This window comes from Clinocottus analis, unplaced genomic scaffold (genome assembly GCF_023055335.1).
Source record: "Clinocottus analis isolate CAN_PGR_092001 unplaced genomic scaffold, fCliAna1.0.p SCAF_4, whole genome shotgun sequence".
In the NCBI taxonomy this organism is placed as follows: domain Eukaryota; kingdom Metazoa; phylum Chordata; class Actinopteri; order Perciformes; family Cottidae; genus Clinocottus; species Clinocottus analis.
In genome coordinates this window covers 23,944,055-23,962,463 of record NW_027176153.1, presented here as the reverse complement: position 1 = coordinate 23,962,463, position 18,409 = coordinate 23,944,055, and the positions used below count along the sequence as shown (strand labels likewise).

The 18,409-nt window shown below is 40.2% G+C and overlaps 1 protein-coding gene across 1 annotated transcript; it reads right to left on the bottom strand.

The window, feature by feature from the left end:
• Positions 1 to 846: 846 nt before the first annotated feature.
• On the bottom strand, positions 847 to 13,425 carry pan2 (poly(A) specific ribonuclease subunit PAN2). The gene is made up of 26 exons (XM_068598042.1): positions 13,353 to 13,425; positions 12,512 to 12,816; positions 12,206 to 12,375; positions 11,970 to 12,090; positions 11,327 to 11,404; positions 10,963 to 11,233; positions 9,875 to 10,220; positions 7,865 to 7,961; positions 7,587 to 7,706; positions 7,375 to 7,494; positions 6,778 to 6,906; positions 6,487 to 6,686; positions 6,183 to 6,331; positions 5,524 to 5,630; positions 5,339 to 5,437; positions 5,142 to 5,233; positions 4,765 to 4,909; positions 4,513 to 4,653; positions 4,371 to 4,430; positions 4,203 to 4,293; positions 3,958 to 4,115; positions 3,709 to 3,852; positions 2,971 to 3,150; positions 2,339 to 2,432; positions 1,276 to 1,479; positions 847 to 1,172 (listed from the first exon to the last, which is right to left on the bottom strand). The coding sequence occupies exons 2-26, from the start codon at positions 12,797 to 12,799 to the stop codon at positions 1,138 to 1,140; spliced, it is 3,639 nt and encodes a 1,212-aa protein (XP_068454143.1). The 5' UTR covers positions 12,800 to 12,816; positions 13,353 to 13,425; the 3' UTR covers positions 847 to 1,137.
• Between the last annotated feature and the right edge of the window lie 4,984 nt (positions 13,426 to 18,409).

Below are 18,409 nucleotides of genomic sequence, written 5' to 3'. Positions count from 1 at the left end.
ATTTTATGACATAACTTGTTTGGCTTTGCATGACCTACATCACTTTCATGACAAACTAAATTACCTGTGATGACATACTAAACTGTTTTTAATCGCAACACTTAACGTTTTAATTATTTCCATGACATACTTTGACATTTTTATGACCACATATTGTATTTTTTTTAACATACTATAGTATGGTTTTACTTTATGACGCTGTATTTGACTTTTTGCCACATTTTCAGTTGCAAATCTTTTTTTTTTTTAAATGCATTGCTATTTTTTAAAGTGTACTATATTGACTTTTTATTGTTTTTACTCAGACTTTGTGATGGTTTTCCATACAATTACATTTATAACATACTATACAATGTTTCGCGACTTTTTTGCCAAATTGTACTAAAACAGATTAAATTCAGGACTTAAATGACATTACATTTTTTGAATGTTTTATGACAAACTATACAAGACTAAGTGTGTGTGTAGCACTTCTCTGGTCTTCAGAGCACTTCAAAAAGCGCTTTAATGATTCATTCATTCACCCTTTCACACACGTAACGCGTCATGAAACACGCGGCCAGCAGGGGGCAGCGTTACTCTGGGAAAATGTTAAAATGTGATTTTTGGTGGAAGAACAGCTGAGATCTCTTCAGTAACAAGAATACAATATAATGACTTATTTACAAGTAAAAGTCATGCATTCATAATTCTAAAGGAAAACAGACATTTAAAGTATTAAAAGTTAATACAAAAAGTATATCAGCCTCATTTAAAGGAGATCCGCACTAATTAATTAGTCAACTAAAAATGTCTTAGACTTCTCAGAAATACCATGTTCATGAAAAAGGTATGAAACACACTGTCTTCTAGTGCTCATAAGTTTATTTACATGCACCAAAAAAAAAAAAAAAACATGTATTCTGTTTATATAAAAAAAACATCCAAAAAACATACGATACAAATTTTTCTTTTTTCAAAAATGTTTCCTGGATGAAAACTAAAAATGTCGACATGATTAAAACTTCGTCCGCTCGCTGAAGTGGACTAAACAGACAACAAAGACCTTCACGTACACAATAAAAAGTACAAAATGACACCGACTGAACGAGCGGATGCCAATCAAAACTCTTGAGTGGGCCGAGGTCACAGTGCAGCTTACAGCCCCATCACAGAGGGAAACACAGCAGCACCTGTTGAAGGAGGCCGCTTTTCAATCCACTCACAAGTTTTCCTCATGAACTCATTCACCGCATCGTTTCAACGTCGGCATTGAATTTAAATGTTACATCGTACTTTTCGGGCTACCTTGACCGTCTCCGCTTTCCGACTCCGGGGCTTTCCAGTCCAGCTGGCGGCCTTTTTCGTAGAGTCCCTTCAGGACCTTCCTCACCTCGTCGTTCCCGCCGCCGCGGCTCAGCTCCAGGTGTTTCCTGTACAGCTGCAGGGCGGTGCGAGCGTCCTCGATGCTGTCGTGGGTTTCCCCCTGGATGTTGAGCTCTAGGAGACGCAAAGGGAATTTCAGGCTCCGTCTCAACAATGAAGGGTCAGTTTACAAAGCCGCGTTGTAATCGTTAATGTCTTTCTTTCTTTGCACTGGAACTGAAATACCATGCAGTGCAACAACACAACATCTTCTTATGTTAAACCAGTGGTTTTAAAACTGTTTCTGTTTCCACTTTAAGGAAGCAAAATGTCCCACCGCCCCAACAACATGGAACAAAATGGTCCAACTTGTTGAGACTCCTCCATCCGTGCTTTTTTAATGAATAGATTAAAGAAAATGTAAATCCCTTTCAAGTGAACCAGATTGCTCCATCTGACAAGAACTAATAACATGTGCAATCACTTTATTAAAACAATCCAAATAAAGTTATACATGTGCAAAAAAGATTTGGCACAAAAAGATGAGCAAGGAAGCCGGTTGGATCCCTGTTTTCTCCCCATAGTTTCATGTTGAAGTGTCCTTGAGCAAGGCACTGAAGCCCCAGAGCTTCACAGCAGCACAAAGCTCCTTCATTACTAAGGATGATGACATGCAGAGAATAATCCCCCCACTGTGGGATTAATAAAGGATTCTTTAAAAAAATAATCTGCATCTCCCACCTGTAATACCTCGGCGCCCCACTAGAGGGTCGCGCCCCACAGTCTGAGAACCACTGAGTTAACTGAAAACACCGAACAGACTATCACAACACACTATCGGTGCTAAATCAACTAATCAATGAGCTGAAAGAAGCTTCAAAGCTCCGTACAGTTGAAGGAACTGTTCTGGTCTGATTTGTCGTTACGAGCCGACGCGTTCGCGTGACATGTCGTCGTGTGATCTGTTAATTATGGAGGAATATAGATGAATTACCTAGAAAGTACCAGGCGAGAAATCTCAGAGAAATCATCCTCTTGCGGGGTAAATGGAACAGGTGGACCGTGTCGACGACTTGGTCTTTCAGAACCTTAAAAAAACAACAAAACACAGGTTACTGAGGTCTGTTTCTTTCATTTTCATGTGGGTGAAATTATGAAGGTAGATTTGTGTCTTTATTACGCGAGCAAATTTCTTGTTTGTAAGTAAATTATTTGAATGCAGATCCCAAATCTTTGCTCTTAAAAAAAATCTTTGTACTTAAAAAATAGAAAACGCTCTCAAAAAAAAAAAAAAAGCTCTAAAAAAATTTTAAAAAGAAAACTGCGCTCTTAAAAAAAATAGCGATTTTTTTTTTTTTACTAAATTTTTTGGGGGGTTTTCGTTCAAAAAAAATTTTCACAGCAATTTTTTTTAAAGGTTTTTTTAGAGCGTTTTTTTTTTTTTTTAAATCAATTAAATTTGGTTTTCCAGAAAAAAAAACAATTTTGAGAGCAATTTTTTTTAAGAGCATTGTTTTTAGAGCAATTTTTTTGAGAGCAAAGATTTGGGATTTGCAGTCAGATAATTTACTTACAAACAAGAAATTTAATAAAGACACAAATCTCCCTCCATATGAAGAAACATACCTGTAAATTAATAACCCGAAAGTCCTTCTGCAGGCCGTGACCGACAAAACGAACTCCCGTGTCAATGAGGAAGCGCAGCTTCAGGTACGTGGACTTCAGTGTGGTCAGATGCTTCGAGGAGATCTTCGCGTCCAGGTCTCCCGGTTTGATGCCGGAGTATTGCGTCAAATAGTCGACCACCTGGAAGGACAGACGTCCAGAATCAGAACCATTTCATATCAAATTAAAGTTAAAATAAAGTGCACAGATAGAGCGGCTGTCTTCAGGGTTAATGTTTGACTTTGCAGCTTTCACCACATAAGAAATACAGCCTCTCCTCTCATGTTAGAAGTACTCGGTATAGTTGCTTCTTCTTAGTCTGTCGTCCTAATCTAAGCACAATTAAAAGGTTCAGGACATTTTCTGTGATGGGAAGCTAACAAAAGAAACCCACAGTTCCAACTATGTTCATGAAAAGCTAAACTTTCCAGAATTGATGTGCAGTCTGAACTTCTTCTTCTTCTTCTTCTTCTTCTTCTTGAATGAGCTCGTCACAGACGATCCTCCATTGTGTACGAGTGTATTATTCATCACTCACAAAAGGACACACTGTTTAAAGACAATGCGATAGAGGTCATGTTGGGAGTGTCATCGCCATGTAATAGTTTATTTGTCCGGTGCATCATGTTTCTACGACATTCAACACTTCGGTTGCGTTAAACGGGCTTTTCCCCCCCAGGCGGCGTTTTTTACGCTCACTTGCTCCTGAGTGGATATGTAGTCGTCGATGAAGGGAACGCCCTCGTTGGGGCCCTGACCCCTCACGCAGGTGATCCTGGCCACGGACATCTGACTGGGCTTGATGGTCGACTTGGTGCCGTCACTGCGAAGCTCCGCCTCTTCCTGCAAATACGCCACCATGAGGTTTTATTGAAGCAGGTGACTGCGTGCAGCCTGTGAGCATGCTCTCCCTGTGTGAGGTGAACAGACCGCGGCAACCAAACACACCTGGTTGAGCGTCACGAACTCTGCGTCCAGCCCCACCAGGTCGCCGGCCTGCGGCATCTCGCTGACCATGAGGGGGATGAAGGTGGCGTGGCTCTTCCTCTGCTTGCGAGCCAGCGAGGCCTCCGTCAGCAGCACGCTGGCGTCTATGGGGTTTTTAACTGAGAAGGAAAAAAAAACATCAAAAAGCGCGAGCGGGCGAATAAATGAACGCAACAAAAAAGGAGTTGTCGTCCCTTAAAACTCACTGCGGAGGTCGTATCTGGTGTGGTAGTTCCTCTTGGCGTAGTACAGAATGGCCGGCACCTTCCAGCTCACGTCAAACTGGGCCGCTTCAGTCTTTGACGAACAGAAACATGCTACGTTAGCGTGACTGGGAACGTAGCATTCATTAGCGAGAATTCGATCATAGTTACCTTGTCGATTGGCTCGATTAAGAAATCATTGAAGAGGTACCACTGCTGGTGTGTGACTCCCTGAAAACACACATTTTTGATCCGGATCAGAACCTCGACGTCACTTTGTCTGAACGTTTGCAGAAGCTGTTACTTTACTCGCCTCTTTTCTTTGATGGTAGGTCTCTCCGACTTTGATGTGCGCGACCAAGTTGCCGCCGGTGCGAGCGTCCAGGACGTGAGGCACGGTGACCACCAAGTCGTACACTGACGCACCTTCCTCCTCCTCTTCCTCGGTGCTCAACTGATGAGAGACCAGGGGGACAAGTCGTCAGCTGCATGTAAATCTTTACGCACGAATACAAGATTAAAAAAAATATGCGTTTTTTTTTAATGTAGCTCCGTCTCCGTTCACCTCCTCGCCTTCAGGCCAGCTGCAGATCTCCAGTCCCTGACTTTTGCTGATGCACATCTTGATGGCCGCGGGGATCCAGACGTGTCGCAGATCCTCCGCTCGCGTGTCGAAGGTGATGCCCTCCATGTTGCAAAGGCCCTCCCCGCTGCATGGGCATGCACAGTGACGAGAAAGTGGTGTATATTTAAATCAATTCATGGACACGAAATAGAGTGTCAATTGTTAAAATAAACGTTTGCCAGACATGTGAGCCTCTCAAATTTAAAGATTTGCTTCCTCATCTCTCTTTTATATAATTTTGGAAACAGTTCATTCTATCATTAATCAAAAAAAACAATGCAAAACTCTCTCTGATATTATATTAAAGGAGATCTTACTCCAAGCACCACTCGGTGGGCATCGGCGGAGGCGGTTCTTTAGGTTTTGGAGGTTCCATTTTCTCTTTCTGCATGGCCTTGTTGAAGGCGTACTGTGGAGAAAAAACACAAGACAATTACGTAACAACTATGACTTACTATAACATGTATTTGAAACAGTCGGGATGGAAATAAAAACCAAAACGAGTGTCATTTACCTCCGCCTGAACCTTCCAGAACTCGGCCTCCTTTGCGCTGTTCACCTCACAGTTGATGACCAGAACATCTGGGAGACATCTGATGTTGCGCGTCTGCACCTGAAGCGGCACACAAGACTTAAATAAGACGACCAAAAGCGTCGGCAGATACTCTGATGTGCCCGAACGGGAGAGCTGTGACTCACTGTGGGCTGATACTTCTCACAGTTTTCACACCAGGCCTGAGTGCTCTGCTCCAGACAGATGCTTTTCTTCAAGATCTCAACAAAGTCGTATTCTTTTATCGTTTTTTCTGAGGAGTCAAAAGTTAGATGAGTACATTATTAACAGTTCACTATTATCATGTATTTTTTAATTGGGCCACAGGTTATCTGTGGCCCAATAAGTATATTTAATATTTATGAAATATACTTAATTTATTTATTTATTTAAGTATATTTAATAAGTATATTATAAGTATTTTTTTTTATTAGTAGTATTTTTTTTTATTTTTTGCAGACAATAATTCCCCCACTGTGGGATTAATAAAGGATTCTTACAAAAAAAAATTAAACTCTATATATATATATATATATATATATATATATATATATATATATATATATTTATTTATTTATTTATTTATTATTATTAGTAGTAGTATTTTTTTTAATTTTTTGCAGACAATAATTCCCCCACTGTGGGATTAATAAAGGATTCTTAAAAAAAAAAAAAATTAAAAATTAAGGGGAATCTGCATCTCCCCACCTGTAATACCTCCGCGCCCCACTAGAGGGTCACGCCCCACAGTTTGAGAACCACTGCTATAAAACAGTATGACCAGGAAAGGGCACTTTGAACCCACCTTGTGAGTTGTGTTCAGGGTAATGCATGGTGAAGAGCAGCGAGAGCGAGGAGCGCACCGTCTCCTTGCCGCAGCGACACAAGCTGCTGTTCTCCACCTCACATCCGAACAGTTTTCCGATGGCGGACTCGCCAGAGGAACCCAGAGAGCTGCACGCACACATTCACGATCATCACATTACACAGAAGTAAGAAGTGCATTCAACCATGAGTACAAACGCAGAACAACAAGAATCAAGAAAGTAGAAATTCCTGATGGTCTTCCCTAAACTGTACCCAGAATACCTGCAGATATATAGAAGTACCTGCTGCTGGCTCCCCTGTAGGCCTGCGGGCCCTCCTGCTCCTGGGTCTCCTGGTGCAGCTGGGTGAGGATGAAGCGGTTCCAGCTCTGGATCAAGCGGCCGAGCCGGGCCTTCCCCGTCTGCTCGTCCGAGTCCGCGAGGATGAGACCCAGCGCCGAGGCTTCTGGGATGGTGCGAAACGCTCGGAGGAAGTTGCTGGCCTGTGAGGAGGCGGGAGAGGTTTGGATTGGTGAATGCACGCATGATGCAATGGAAGTAGTTATTTTAGAGAAACTTTAACAGACGGCTTACCTGGCAGGGATCTCCTCGAGACAGATCCAACATGTGGAAGAGGAAGCCGAGCTCACAGGCCAAACAAAACTCCTTCTGGCACAAATGATTCTGCACGAGATATCGTATTGGCTCCAGGAAATATAAAACCTGAAGGAAACAGGAGAACAACAACTGAGCAACAAAGAAAACAACTAGATAGATAGATAGATAGATAGATAGATAGATAGATAGATAGATAGAAAATAGATAGATAGATAATTTGTTGCAATAGTAGCGGCGCCACACACTTTACAGACACCAAATGGAATGAACTAAACACAAAATAAAATTATATATATAAAAAATATTATATATATGTATAAAAAATATTTATAAATACACAGGAAATTAAATTAAATGTAAACAGAGTGTGCAAAATATGTAAAATATAAATACACACTGAAATAAAAAAATCAACATAATCAACATAAATGTAAATATAGATGTGAGTGTGTAAAGTGAAAATTTGTCCACAGAGGATCTGTCCAGAGGTGATTTGTTGTCTAACTGCAGAGGACAGGAATGTTCTCCTGTGTCGGTCCTTGTGAGCGTAATGAAACCGTCCTGGTTTCCTACCTGGATCATGCAGTTGCAGTAGGCGTTGGGGATGTGAGGCTCCAGACCAGCGAACAAGGTCCTGTTGTAATGTTTGAAGTCAAAGTCCTCCAGTCCAAGTTTAGAGTATTTAATTGTGACCTGATGCAGCACCAAGAGCAAACATATGTTCATACACAGCAGAGATGACAAACCTTTCATATTAAAACCATGAAAAGTATGTCGAGTCCTACCTTTCGGTACTTTTTGGGCACCATGTAAAGGTGCGGCTCCTCATCACGTCCAATTGGTGATTCAGGGACCTGGTTGTAGTTATCGTAATCAAGCTCCACATCTTTAATTTTGTAAGGAACCTGAAATAAAACAGAATATAGAAGTTTAGATCATCAAAATGTCTGAATGAATATAGTGGAAATGTTGACAACGACTCGTATGTCATTCACACAAAGTGTTTTGTTGCATTTTGACGGCTTTAGAACAACAACATCAACGTTGTGTGTTTTTCACATGCCTGGTTGCGAGGGCGAGTGCGAGGATTTGCCGCGTAGCCGATGAACCCGACGGTTTTCATGGTGCGCAGGATCTCTGGGTCCACGGGAGGAGCTCGTCTGTTGGAAAGAACAAAGATGGACCTCATGCAAGAAGCACTAATACAAACAGATTTTGTGCATTTTGATTATATATATATATATATATATATATATATATATATATATATATATATATATATATATATATATATATTACACCACAACATCAGTATGAATCTCAAACTGAAAAGTAACTTAAAAGGATTTGACCTCCTCCTCTTGTCATCGATCGCTTTTCTGTGGCGAGACATTTTTCATATTAAAACATGTATTTTTACTTAAATCACTGATGACCATTAGGAGGGATACGACATTGACAGCAGCCTTAAGTAGTATCACCGGGGCGTTAATTTTAGTCAAAAAACTAACAAAAAGTAAGAGAAAGTTGAGATAAGAATACGGAAATGTTCTTTCATGAGGTCCAATGTTTTAAGATGAAACGTGTCCTTTAATAAATGGGAGGATTTTAGCAAAAGACTAAGAAACACTTAGAAAATGCTGTTGAAATACACGCCAAGCATAAACATATGCATTCTAATAAAGCAGCTATGCTCCCTTTTACTGAGAAATGTTTATAATATTATATCTAATAGTTTCAACTCTCCCTAAGGGGAAGCTTTTATTGCAGGACTGTTGTACTTGATAAACTAGAAACTTTCTTTGAGATGCTAAAAGAATGAAAAGCATAAGACTGAGCCATGAGACACTTTTAGACAACATTTACATTTTTGTCACATTTGTAGTACTTTTATTTAATCCGAGAAAACTAATAAGTCGGATTTTAAACCCATTTATTGGTGATGTAATCAATATGTGACGCTCAAATTGCGTTCTGCATTGTTCCAGATGTGACTCAAAGCATGAAGTTACACTGAGAATTGGTCAACCACGACTGCAGGAAATAGAAAGGAATAAGTTCCTAATGGTGACGCAGTGAGGTCAAACATCCTGGTTGGATATTTTACTATAACCAGTGACGTTGTTTAGTACTGCTATTGTCGACAAATCCCATGAAAAGACAAAAATCAGTACTTTTCCAACTTCCCTATCTTATCTGTGACTCTTAGTCCCAAACACATGGGTTCCTACAGAAGACGTGGATCTTTAAAAAGGTTGCTCACATATATTAGTCACATTTTTAACAAAGAAAAAATCTATTTCCTAAAACAGCTGAGAGTAAATGGCGTATTTCCTGGGAACAAATTTCAGCCACAAATTGTACGCGTTTTTTTTAAAGTTTGTGGACAACAATAGATCTTAAGCATGCAGAGGAATAATGTTGGTGTTGTTGCTTTTATGTAAGGTTGCCAATGTCCAGTGATATGCAATCAGATGGGGTAAAGCAGTGGTTCTCAAACTGTGGGGCGCAACCCTCTAGTGGGACGCGGAGGTATTACAGGTGGGGCGCAGGGGGAGATGCAGATTCTTAAAAAAAAAACCTATATATATATATATATATATATATATATATATATATATATATATATATATATATATATATACACTTTTTTTTTTTTTAAGAATAAATAAATAAATATTTTTTTATTATTTTTATATATATATAATTATTTTTTTTTTAAATTATTTTTAAGAATCCTTCATTGATCCCACAGTGGGGGAATAGGGTTCCTTGGTCATATTTTTAGCCAAATATGAGTTATTTTTTTGCACATATATAACTTTATTTGCATTGTTTTAACAAAGTGATTGCTCATGTTATTAGTTCTTGTCAGATGGAGCAATCTGGTTTACTTGAAAGGGATTTACATTTTCTTTAATCTATTCATTAAAAAAGCACGGATGGTGGAGTCTCAACAAGTTGGACCATTTTGTTCCCATGTTGTTGGGGCGGTGGGAACATTTTGCTTCCTTAAAGTGGAGACAGAAAAAGGTTTGAGAACCTTTGGGGTAAAGACACAGTGCTGCGTTACCTGGGGCTGGGTGTGGACTTCGCGGTGGCCCAGTCCGACAGCAGATGCTCAGTGCTGGTCAGCTGCGTGGGGATGATCGAGAGGGGCAGCAGATCGTGGTTCCAGTCCAGCTGAGGCAGCGAGTCGACGAGGCAGGGCAGCGCAAACTCGGTCTCCCGGGAGTAGTCGTTGAATGACACCTCTGGAGCGTCGGACCACAGGTGCACACACCCCGCAGAGTCCCCAAAGGCCAGGGCTTGTTTGCTGGACGATACGTCAAAACTCATCAGCAGCTGGCCCACGGTGTTGATGTGAAAAATGTCCGCCATGTTGGCGAGACCGTTGGGCTCACAGAACTGGCATTGACCTTAGACGAAGAAGCAGGAGGTGGAACATGATATATTATACATGCGCAAACATGTTCACTCAATTATCTAAATACGGATAAATGTAGCCTGGACAATCCACTTCAGGTAACACTGTTCAGGAAACTTTTTCGTTGTCATTTAAGTATTTGAGTGTGATGTAAAATACGACATCTTGATGTATTTTTTTCTCATGACTAAAAGAGATAACGGTCGACAAACACACAAACTAAAACAGTCATTTTAAAAAGACTGAGTCAGGACCCAGAGCAGCGGGGATTTTATCAGAGTTGCCCAATCAATTTGCAGAATTTCTGCCCATGTCTATTATTTAACATTTAATTCTGCAGTACACATTTGAGCCACATGAAGGAGCCTGAATGTTTGTAATGTTCTTATAATTGTAGCCTACTTATAATCTACAAGCTGCATCTAAAAGACAAAGCAAGCATACATACTGTCTGTTTTAGTGATGAGAAGAGCCAACAAGAGCATGCTAACTTCATCTAAAATTATGTTATAATATGCATAAAACAAAGTTGAAGTTTATTAAATGTGTATATATCTTGGAAGTGGCTGATTGACCTATTCAAGATAATATAAGGCGATGCAGAAATGGCAGATAAAATGGTCCGGTTACACACAAATTTGCTTTGTGTTTTCTCACAATTTTTAGATAAGGCCTGTTGTGAGTTCCTAAGAAAAAAGTTTGGGAAAACACTAGACTGCAGAACATTTTAATACCTGTCTGTGAGATGATCACCAGGCGTGACGTGTAGGTCGGAATGAAGCGCAAGAACAGGGGGTCCACGTGCACCTGAAGCGGCGTCACCGCTCGCATCATACGGAGGTCGTAGACCATGAGGAATCGGTCGCACGCCAGCCCGTTCATCCCCCGGCTGGAGAACCCGCACGCGGCCAGAAGGTTTCCATGAACGTCGAAGTCCGAAAGGCTGCCGGAGAAGGCGTCGAACTCGTGCTCGGTCTTGAAGCTGCGCAAGTCCCGAAGCGTGATCTGTTTTTCAGCAGAGTGAATGTGAGTGTTGTGCAAGTCAGAAGAAGAAAACAAAAACTCTCTCACAAACAGATTTGATCAAGTCGTCCTTACTTTGCCGGAAGTGTGTCCACAGTAGAAGTAACGACCAGTTTGGCGCATTATTGCCACTCCAGGAACATCGACAGCGAACTGTTGAGAACACATGACAAGAAAGTTAACAGTCAGTCACTTAAATCTACAGTCCCTTTTTGAAGAAACAGTTTACAACCTGACTTTCAATTAATCCAAGGGGTCAAATTTTGCAGACATGAACATCATTGAGCATGTCTGGGTTAGAATGAAAGAGGAAGCACCAAAGAATCTTTATGAGGCGTGTAAGACTGCTTTCTTTGCTCTCCCTGATGACTTCATCAATAAAATGTATGAATCATTGTCGAACCGCATGAATGCAGTCCTTCAAGCTCATGGAAGTCATACAAGATTTTAAATATGGATCTCACAGCACCACTGCTTATTCACTCATGTTATGCAACATATTTGTGTCTTAGAAGTAAATTATTTGTTTGAGCATTCATATGAGCCATTTCTAAAACCAATGGATTAATTAAAAAGTCAGGTTATAAGCTGTTGTTTCTACAAAATGCATAAGTGCCAAGACTTTTGTTAGGGACTGTATGTTATTTGATCCAAAGTGACATATCATGTGGTCCAGTGCTGTCTGCATAGATGCTTGTGGGTATTAATAATCTCTCACCTTTTGGGTTTCTTGAACAGTATTCAAGTCAAGTTCAACTGCGTAGTTTTGCAACCCACCCATGAGCAAGGTGTTGTTATCAGTCATGAGGAGACTGTGCATATCAGCTCCTTCATCCATCCTGGAATGTACACAAACACAATTATTAATTATTTGAGTGAATACAATATTTTACGACTGCACTTTGTCAACTATCTATGAACAACAGTCCCCGTCAATACTTGTGTGACACTCACGGGTAATCAAACATAACAAGGCCCCCTCGAGTGTGACACTTGAGGTTGCACTTGGAAAGGAACAGGACGCCCGTTTCCAAACTCTGAATGTGTCGGATGTCGTCTGACGCGTGCGCTTGGAAAGAAGAATGGCGGCCCATTGTCGGTCCAAAGAACGACGTTACGTGACCCTGAAGAGAACGATTCAAGAAATACGTTGGAATAACACAAAACATGAGGCAGACTGTGTCTTTCTGAAGCACGCAGGCTGGACTACGCATCGTCTTCGGCCACTTATTTTGCATCACAACCATATCATTGTCTTACTCTGTGGTTTCCCATCCAGATAATTTCCTCCTGCAGATCAAAGTGTGTTGCTGTGACCGGGATGCCAACTTCTGAAACGGCACTGTGGAGTTCTGAAAACATCCCCTCCATGAGGTGCACAGCCTCGGGTCCGGTCCCGGCGAGGCCCTCCGGGTCGAGCTCCACCCCCTGCAGTAAACTGGGGTTGAGGTGGGGGTCCATGGAGGGCTCCATCCCTGCATCCATAGTCCCGTGAAGGCTGGGTGGGTACTCACCCATCCCAGCGTCGAGACCGTCAAAGTTCATCATTAGGAAGTTAAATCAACCTGCAGATGAAAGACAACTCATGTAAATAAATAAATTAATAATAATAATAATAATAATAATAATAATAATAGCACCCTATCACATACACATGTTTCATTTGCGCATGTGTTTATAATAAACCAATCTCAAGTATCCGCATCTTCAGGCTTGTTTTAACATTAGCTAGCTATCAAGTAGCTAGCTAGTAGTTAGCTATCAAGTAGTTAGCTTCTATTGGTATGACCTAGATAATTGCTAAAAAAAATTAAAAAAAACAGTCCCCCAAGCCAGAGTTAGTATTTATTACTGAAATGTGTTCACGTGACAGAAAGATACGCTCACTGTTATTCACTCCACGAGCGTTAACGGTTAGCGGTAACTAACGGTAGTTAGCTGATTTAGCTAACATGGCTAAAGCTAGCACGAAGGAGCTGGAAACTGACGCCATGCGCACATTTCGTCTTTTTTTAGACCCACGACATTCTCGATAATGAAGAGTGTGTTTTCTCAGGAATACTGAAATAATTGTACATCTCACTATAAAGTTTACACCGACCTCTTCTTGTGACACGACAGGAGTCCATGCTCACTTCATTCACAACAACAATACAAAAACCAAACACTTCCGGAGCGAACCGTGGTGCGTTCAGGGGCCGCAGGGTTTGCGAGAGTTCACAAACTAAGTACATTTAATGGGGTAATTAAATGTACACTGCAATTTAGTGATATTTCACTTCATTGTATGACCATCTGTACTGTTTACTCCCAACATGGATCTGACAATGTTCTTTCAATAGAGTCACTGCAAATCTCATGCATTTGCTGGCTTCATCACTCTGAAAAATTGGATAATATTAATAATAAATAAGTACATTTTGCTGTCAATACATTTTGTTTCAAAACGGATGACTTTTATTTGTGATGGAGTATTTTATACCTTGGTGTTGCTACCTTATTTTTTGATAAAATATCTGACTACTTACATAATTTTATGAATTTCACATTTGTAGAGCTGAAACGGTTGGTAGATGAATCTATTAGATGATTATATCATATCCAGCAAAAATATCTGTGAGTTTTGAACTGGTGGTTGCACAAAAGAAGACATTTAAAGGTGTCACCTTGGGCTTAAGCAAATTGTAACAGTAGTTTTTAGTGTTTTCTGACATGTTGGACTTAACAGACACATGTTTAATGACTAGATTAGTTGCAGCCCTACAAATCAGCTTTGGGATTATGCAACATTCAAGCGTCAAATAAAGCATCAAATTAAAACCTTTAATACCTAAATTATAACTGCTTTTATGCATTGCATATGCCATTCGCTTTGATTAAAATACCACATACACAAAACAAACATGTGCAGGGATGGTATTCCAGCACTGCTTGATAGTTTTGTGGCTCAGGAAGAAATATAAAGGATCTGTTCTGCAGCTCAGTATCTTCCATGTGTTCAGCGTAACACAGGAGGAAATATGAAATATCCACTTTGTGTAGTGATGTAAGAAGTAAAGGTGTGGAGGTTGGGGCAGTGAGTAAACGTTTGACTTTGAAAATCTGAGTTTGTTACTGTTGCAAACCGAATGAATCCAGCCCTGGTTTTAACACTATAAATATGATCTTTTGTATAAAGATATAGTCCATGCACAACGTCTCAGTGATTGTCCCGTAAAAAAAGGATCAATTGAGCAACTTATTTTGGCTATAGGCAATTGTTCTGTGCTCAGGATTCAAGTACTCTTTCCACCGTTACCAACATTTTAAATCAACAAATAAATGCTGAGGAAGTATTGTTCCTGAATTTGTTTGATCATGCTTTACATTGTGGTTAGTTACAGACGTATGACCACAATGAAGAACGTAAATGGGGAGGATTCAGGAAGCAGAAAAATATCTTGAGCCTTCCCATTTCATTTCCTTTATCTGTAAAAACTAAATTTCAGTTGAAAGGCAAACGGTTTTCTTTGGTACTCAAGAGGGGCAGATTGTGGACACAGCTGGAAAGTTTGTCCAATCTGTGAGGAGAATTTCAATTCATTACCGTCCTGAATTGTAAAGGTTAATCTCACTTCCTCGACACACACATCGATGTGAAACCTGATTATGGAACAGATTAATGTTAATTGGTGCCTCACACTCGGGGTTTCTATCACACACACACTTGAGTTGTATCACAGATGTAAATCATTTCAGATGAGAATATTTAAATTGTTTAATTTAAAAGGTAGAGGAATACTCTAAATATACTAAATATAAATAGCTTTGTTCATAATATCCTACGGTTAATTTAACTTGTACTATTGTGATTACACACAATCATTGTCTTTGTCTCAGTGTTGGAAATTCATTTAGTTTTTTTTATGTACTCAAAATCCATACAATTCTCTATACTTGTACTTTAAGTAAAAGCATTTCCATTTCATGCTTTAATTCGACTCCAATCCACCTCATAGGTTGTACTGTACTACATTTATTTGATACTTACTAAAGTTACTTTTTACATATAAAAACATATATGCTGATATATGATGCAGTAATATATATTAAATGGATGAGCTAGAACATGAACAATGTTATGCAACAGAATAACAAAAACATGTTGAAAGAATGCATTCTGCATAAAAAAATACTTTTACTTTTGATATTAAGTACATTTTGCTGATAATAGGGGGATTTATTCTAATGAGTCATTTTAGACAATGGCATGTCTTTGGCTTGTATATTTTTCTTCCCTTTTTCTGTTAACCGACAATTATATCATCTGTAATTATGATGACCTCATATTGCGCAACAGTCGCGCAGCGTGAATATGCACTCGACTTGAACTCACCTGAGATTCCCCCCTCCCCCTCCTCTTTCCCTACACGCATATATAAGGGGCAGCTCGGCTCCACACTCTCATCACATCACCCGCAGGGTCGAGATCTCAACAGAAGGCGCCGGTCCGATCACAGCTCACTCAAACACATCCGAACACCGAACACCGAACATCATGGGTTCTGGTTCCGCGTCCGCTGCTGCTCTGTTCTTGCTCCTGGCGGCTGCGTCCTGCGCTCCGTCCAGACGCACTCGGCACGACGTGTGCGGGGACGTGCGGGGCAGCTCTCTGGAGCTCAATCACGTTGCCCGAACTGTTGCAAAAGAGGTAAGTTGTTGTTGTTTTTCATTGTATTTTTTATTATTTGGAATTATTAATGCAAAAATGCAAAAGACTCTACAAAACATTGGCAATAATATGTTTTTAAAAAGCCTCAAAATGTGTTTTGTATAAATGTAATTCTTTTTAAAAATGTGTTTTATGAATGTAAACACCTTTTGAAGTGTTTGCTACCAGCACTATATCTATGTTTTAATTAAACATCTTAATCAAAACGTCATATATGTAATTTAGTATTAAGTATTGGACAGTACACATTAATAAGATAAAATAAGATAATCCTGTATTAGTCCCTCAGTGGGAAAATTACAGGATTACAGCAGCACTGCTCACAGTAAATAAAGATCAAGTAATAGGAATAATTTAAAAAAAAAGAAGATTGACACCTTTACTCCTTTGATACGATGCAACTTTGTGACCGAGCGTGTTTGTTTGAAATGCTTTAGGCACGAAATGGATCCAAAGATGTGTCAAGTTTCACCACTGCTCTCCTTTGGCTGAAGGCGGAGGATAAGTGCGACCCCGAGAGCCTCAAACACAAGCCTGAGGTGAGCAACACACATTACATTAATGTGGCTATTGAATCAGTGACAGAAAGAGTCAGACAATGAGATCCCGGATTGTGACGTGATTTTAAAGTCTCCTTCTCCCTCCGTCCTTCCTCAGACGTGTCTTGAGAAGATATTCAACGTCCTCACGACGTACATCTCTGCAGTGGAGAGGGTCGCTGGATTTCCGAGCTGCTCGGCGTTCGTCCGCAAAGTGGAGCCGAAGATGCAAAAACTGCACAAAGACATGAAAACGTGTTTTCACCTGGTAAGCTCAGTTGTTTGAAATACATGTTCCACCTATCAGAGTCAGAAATACGTGCAGCTTTTTTTTCAGTTACTACTGAACAAAAGGTGTAATGTTTTCTTCTTCTTCTCTGGTTCTGCAGGACTCTCACACCGGTGGACAAGAGACCGATCGTATTGAAAACTGGGAGGAGGAGCCGCTGTGCCACTACACCCTGGACCGACTCTTCTCCTTCTCCATCCTCAGCGCTCGAGTCTTCGCCGCTGGGGATCCGGCTCATCACGCCAAGGCCTCGGCTCAGAAGTGCATGTAGTGCATGAAAAGTTTGCTGACGTGCAGCTGTTAAATGTACAAGACTCTTCTGATCACATTGATCCAAGTCTCAAGTACAGCCTTCAATGGCTGATGAATCTACAAGTGTTTCCACTCTTGTTCCTCCCATGTATACATGGAAAGTATTTCCAATGGAATTATTATCTATAACATATTTATTCTAATCATATTTAATGTATTTATTCATATTTATTCAAATCATTGTATTTTTTTTGTGTGTGCAGAATAAATCAAATATTCAAAACAGACAATATGACTTTCATCATGTGTTGTGGTTCATAAATGACATCATAGTATTTTCTTGTGCCAATTGTTCCTTTCATTGTGAAGGAAGGAAGTTACCTGCACTTTCTGTGAATTAACACCCCAAACAACATAAAGAGAAATATGCTGAAAAGGAAGCTGTTCTTTCCTAAAATATTCCTGTTGTGCTCCGGAAATCCACAACTTCCTGCATGCTTCCTCCCAGTCAGTGGCTTTATTATATGATTCTATTATATATATTATAACTCAATGGAAAACAGGAACGTGGGGGAAGAGGAAGTAGAGGCGGGCTCAGCGTAAAGGTACCAAATTACTCAACAAAGAAGTTTGTTCTTCGACTGACTTAAAATACAGAATTTAATTTAACCTCTCATCTTGTCTTTGAAGGTAAAAACTGAAGATAAGATCAGATAAGATGAGCATTTATTAGTCCCTCGGTGGGGAAATTACAGGATTACAGCAGCGTTGCTCACAAGAGAGAAAAAAAAAATGTAAATAAACAGGAAAACAGTAATAAAAAAACAGGTAGAAGAAGAATACAATATTATATTAAATACACAGACGGAATAAACAGTATATAAAAGTACTCCAATGTATTTATACTGCACCAGACGAATGTAATTAAAGTGGCCGAAGTGATTTAAAGTGGTTAAAGTGTTTGTTTGTGGTCGACTGTGAGCTCAGCTTGTTGTGCAGCATGACAACAGAAAGGAAAGAAAGGACTTTCGGTTGCCCTTCATATTTTTTGGGACCAATTTAATTAAATCGATCTCTCAGGGCACACTGGTGGTTGAACATCACTGATCCAGAGGACGCCCCAGCAGCTTGTTCAGTCTCCTCCTGTCAGCCGCCGTGATGCTGCCGCTCCTGAAGACCACTGATGCCACCACAGAGTCATGGAAGGTCTTCAGGAGAGCTCCCTGCACCCCAAAAGACTTCAGTCTCCTCAGCAGAAAGAGTCTGCTCTGTCCCTTTTTATAAAGTGCATAAGTGTGATCAGTCCTGTCCAGTTTATTGTTCAAGTGAACACCCGGGTACTTATAAGACTTCACAGTCTCAATGTC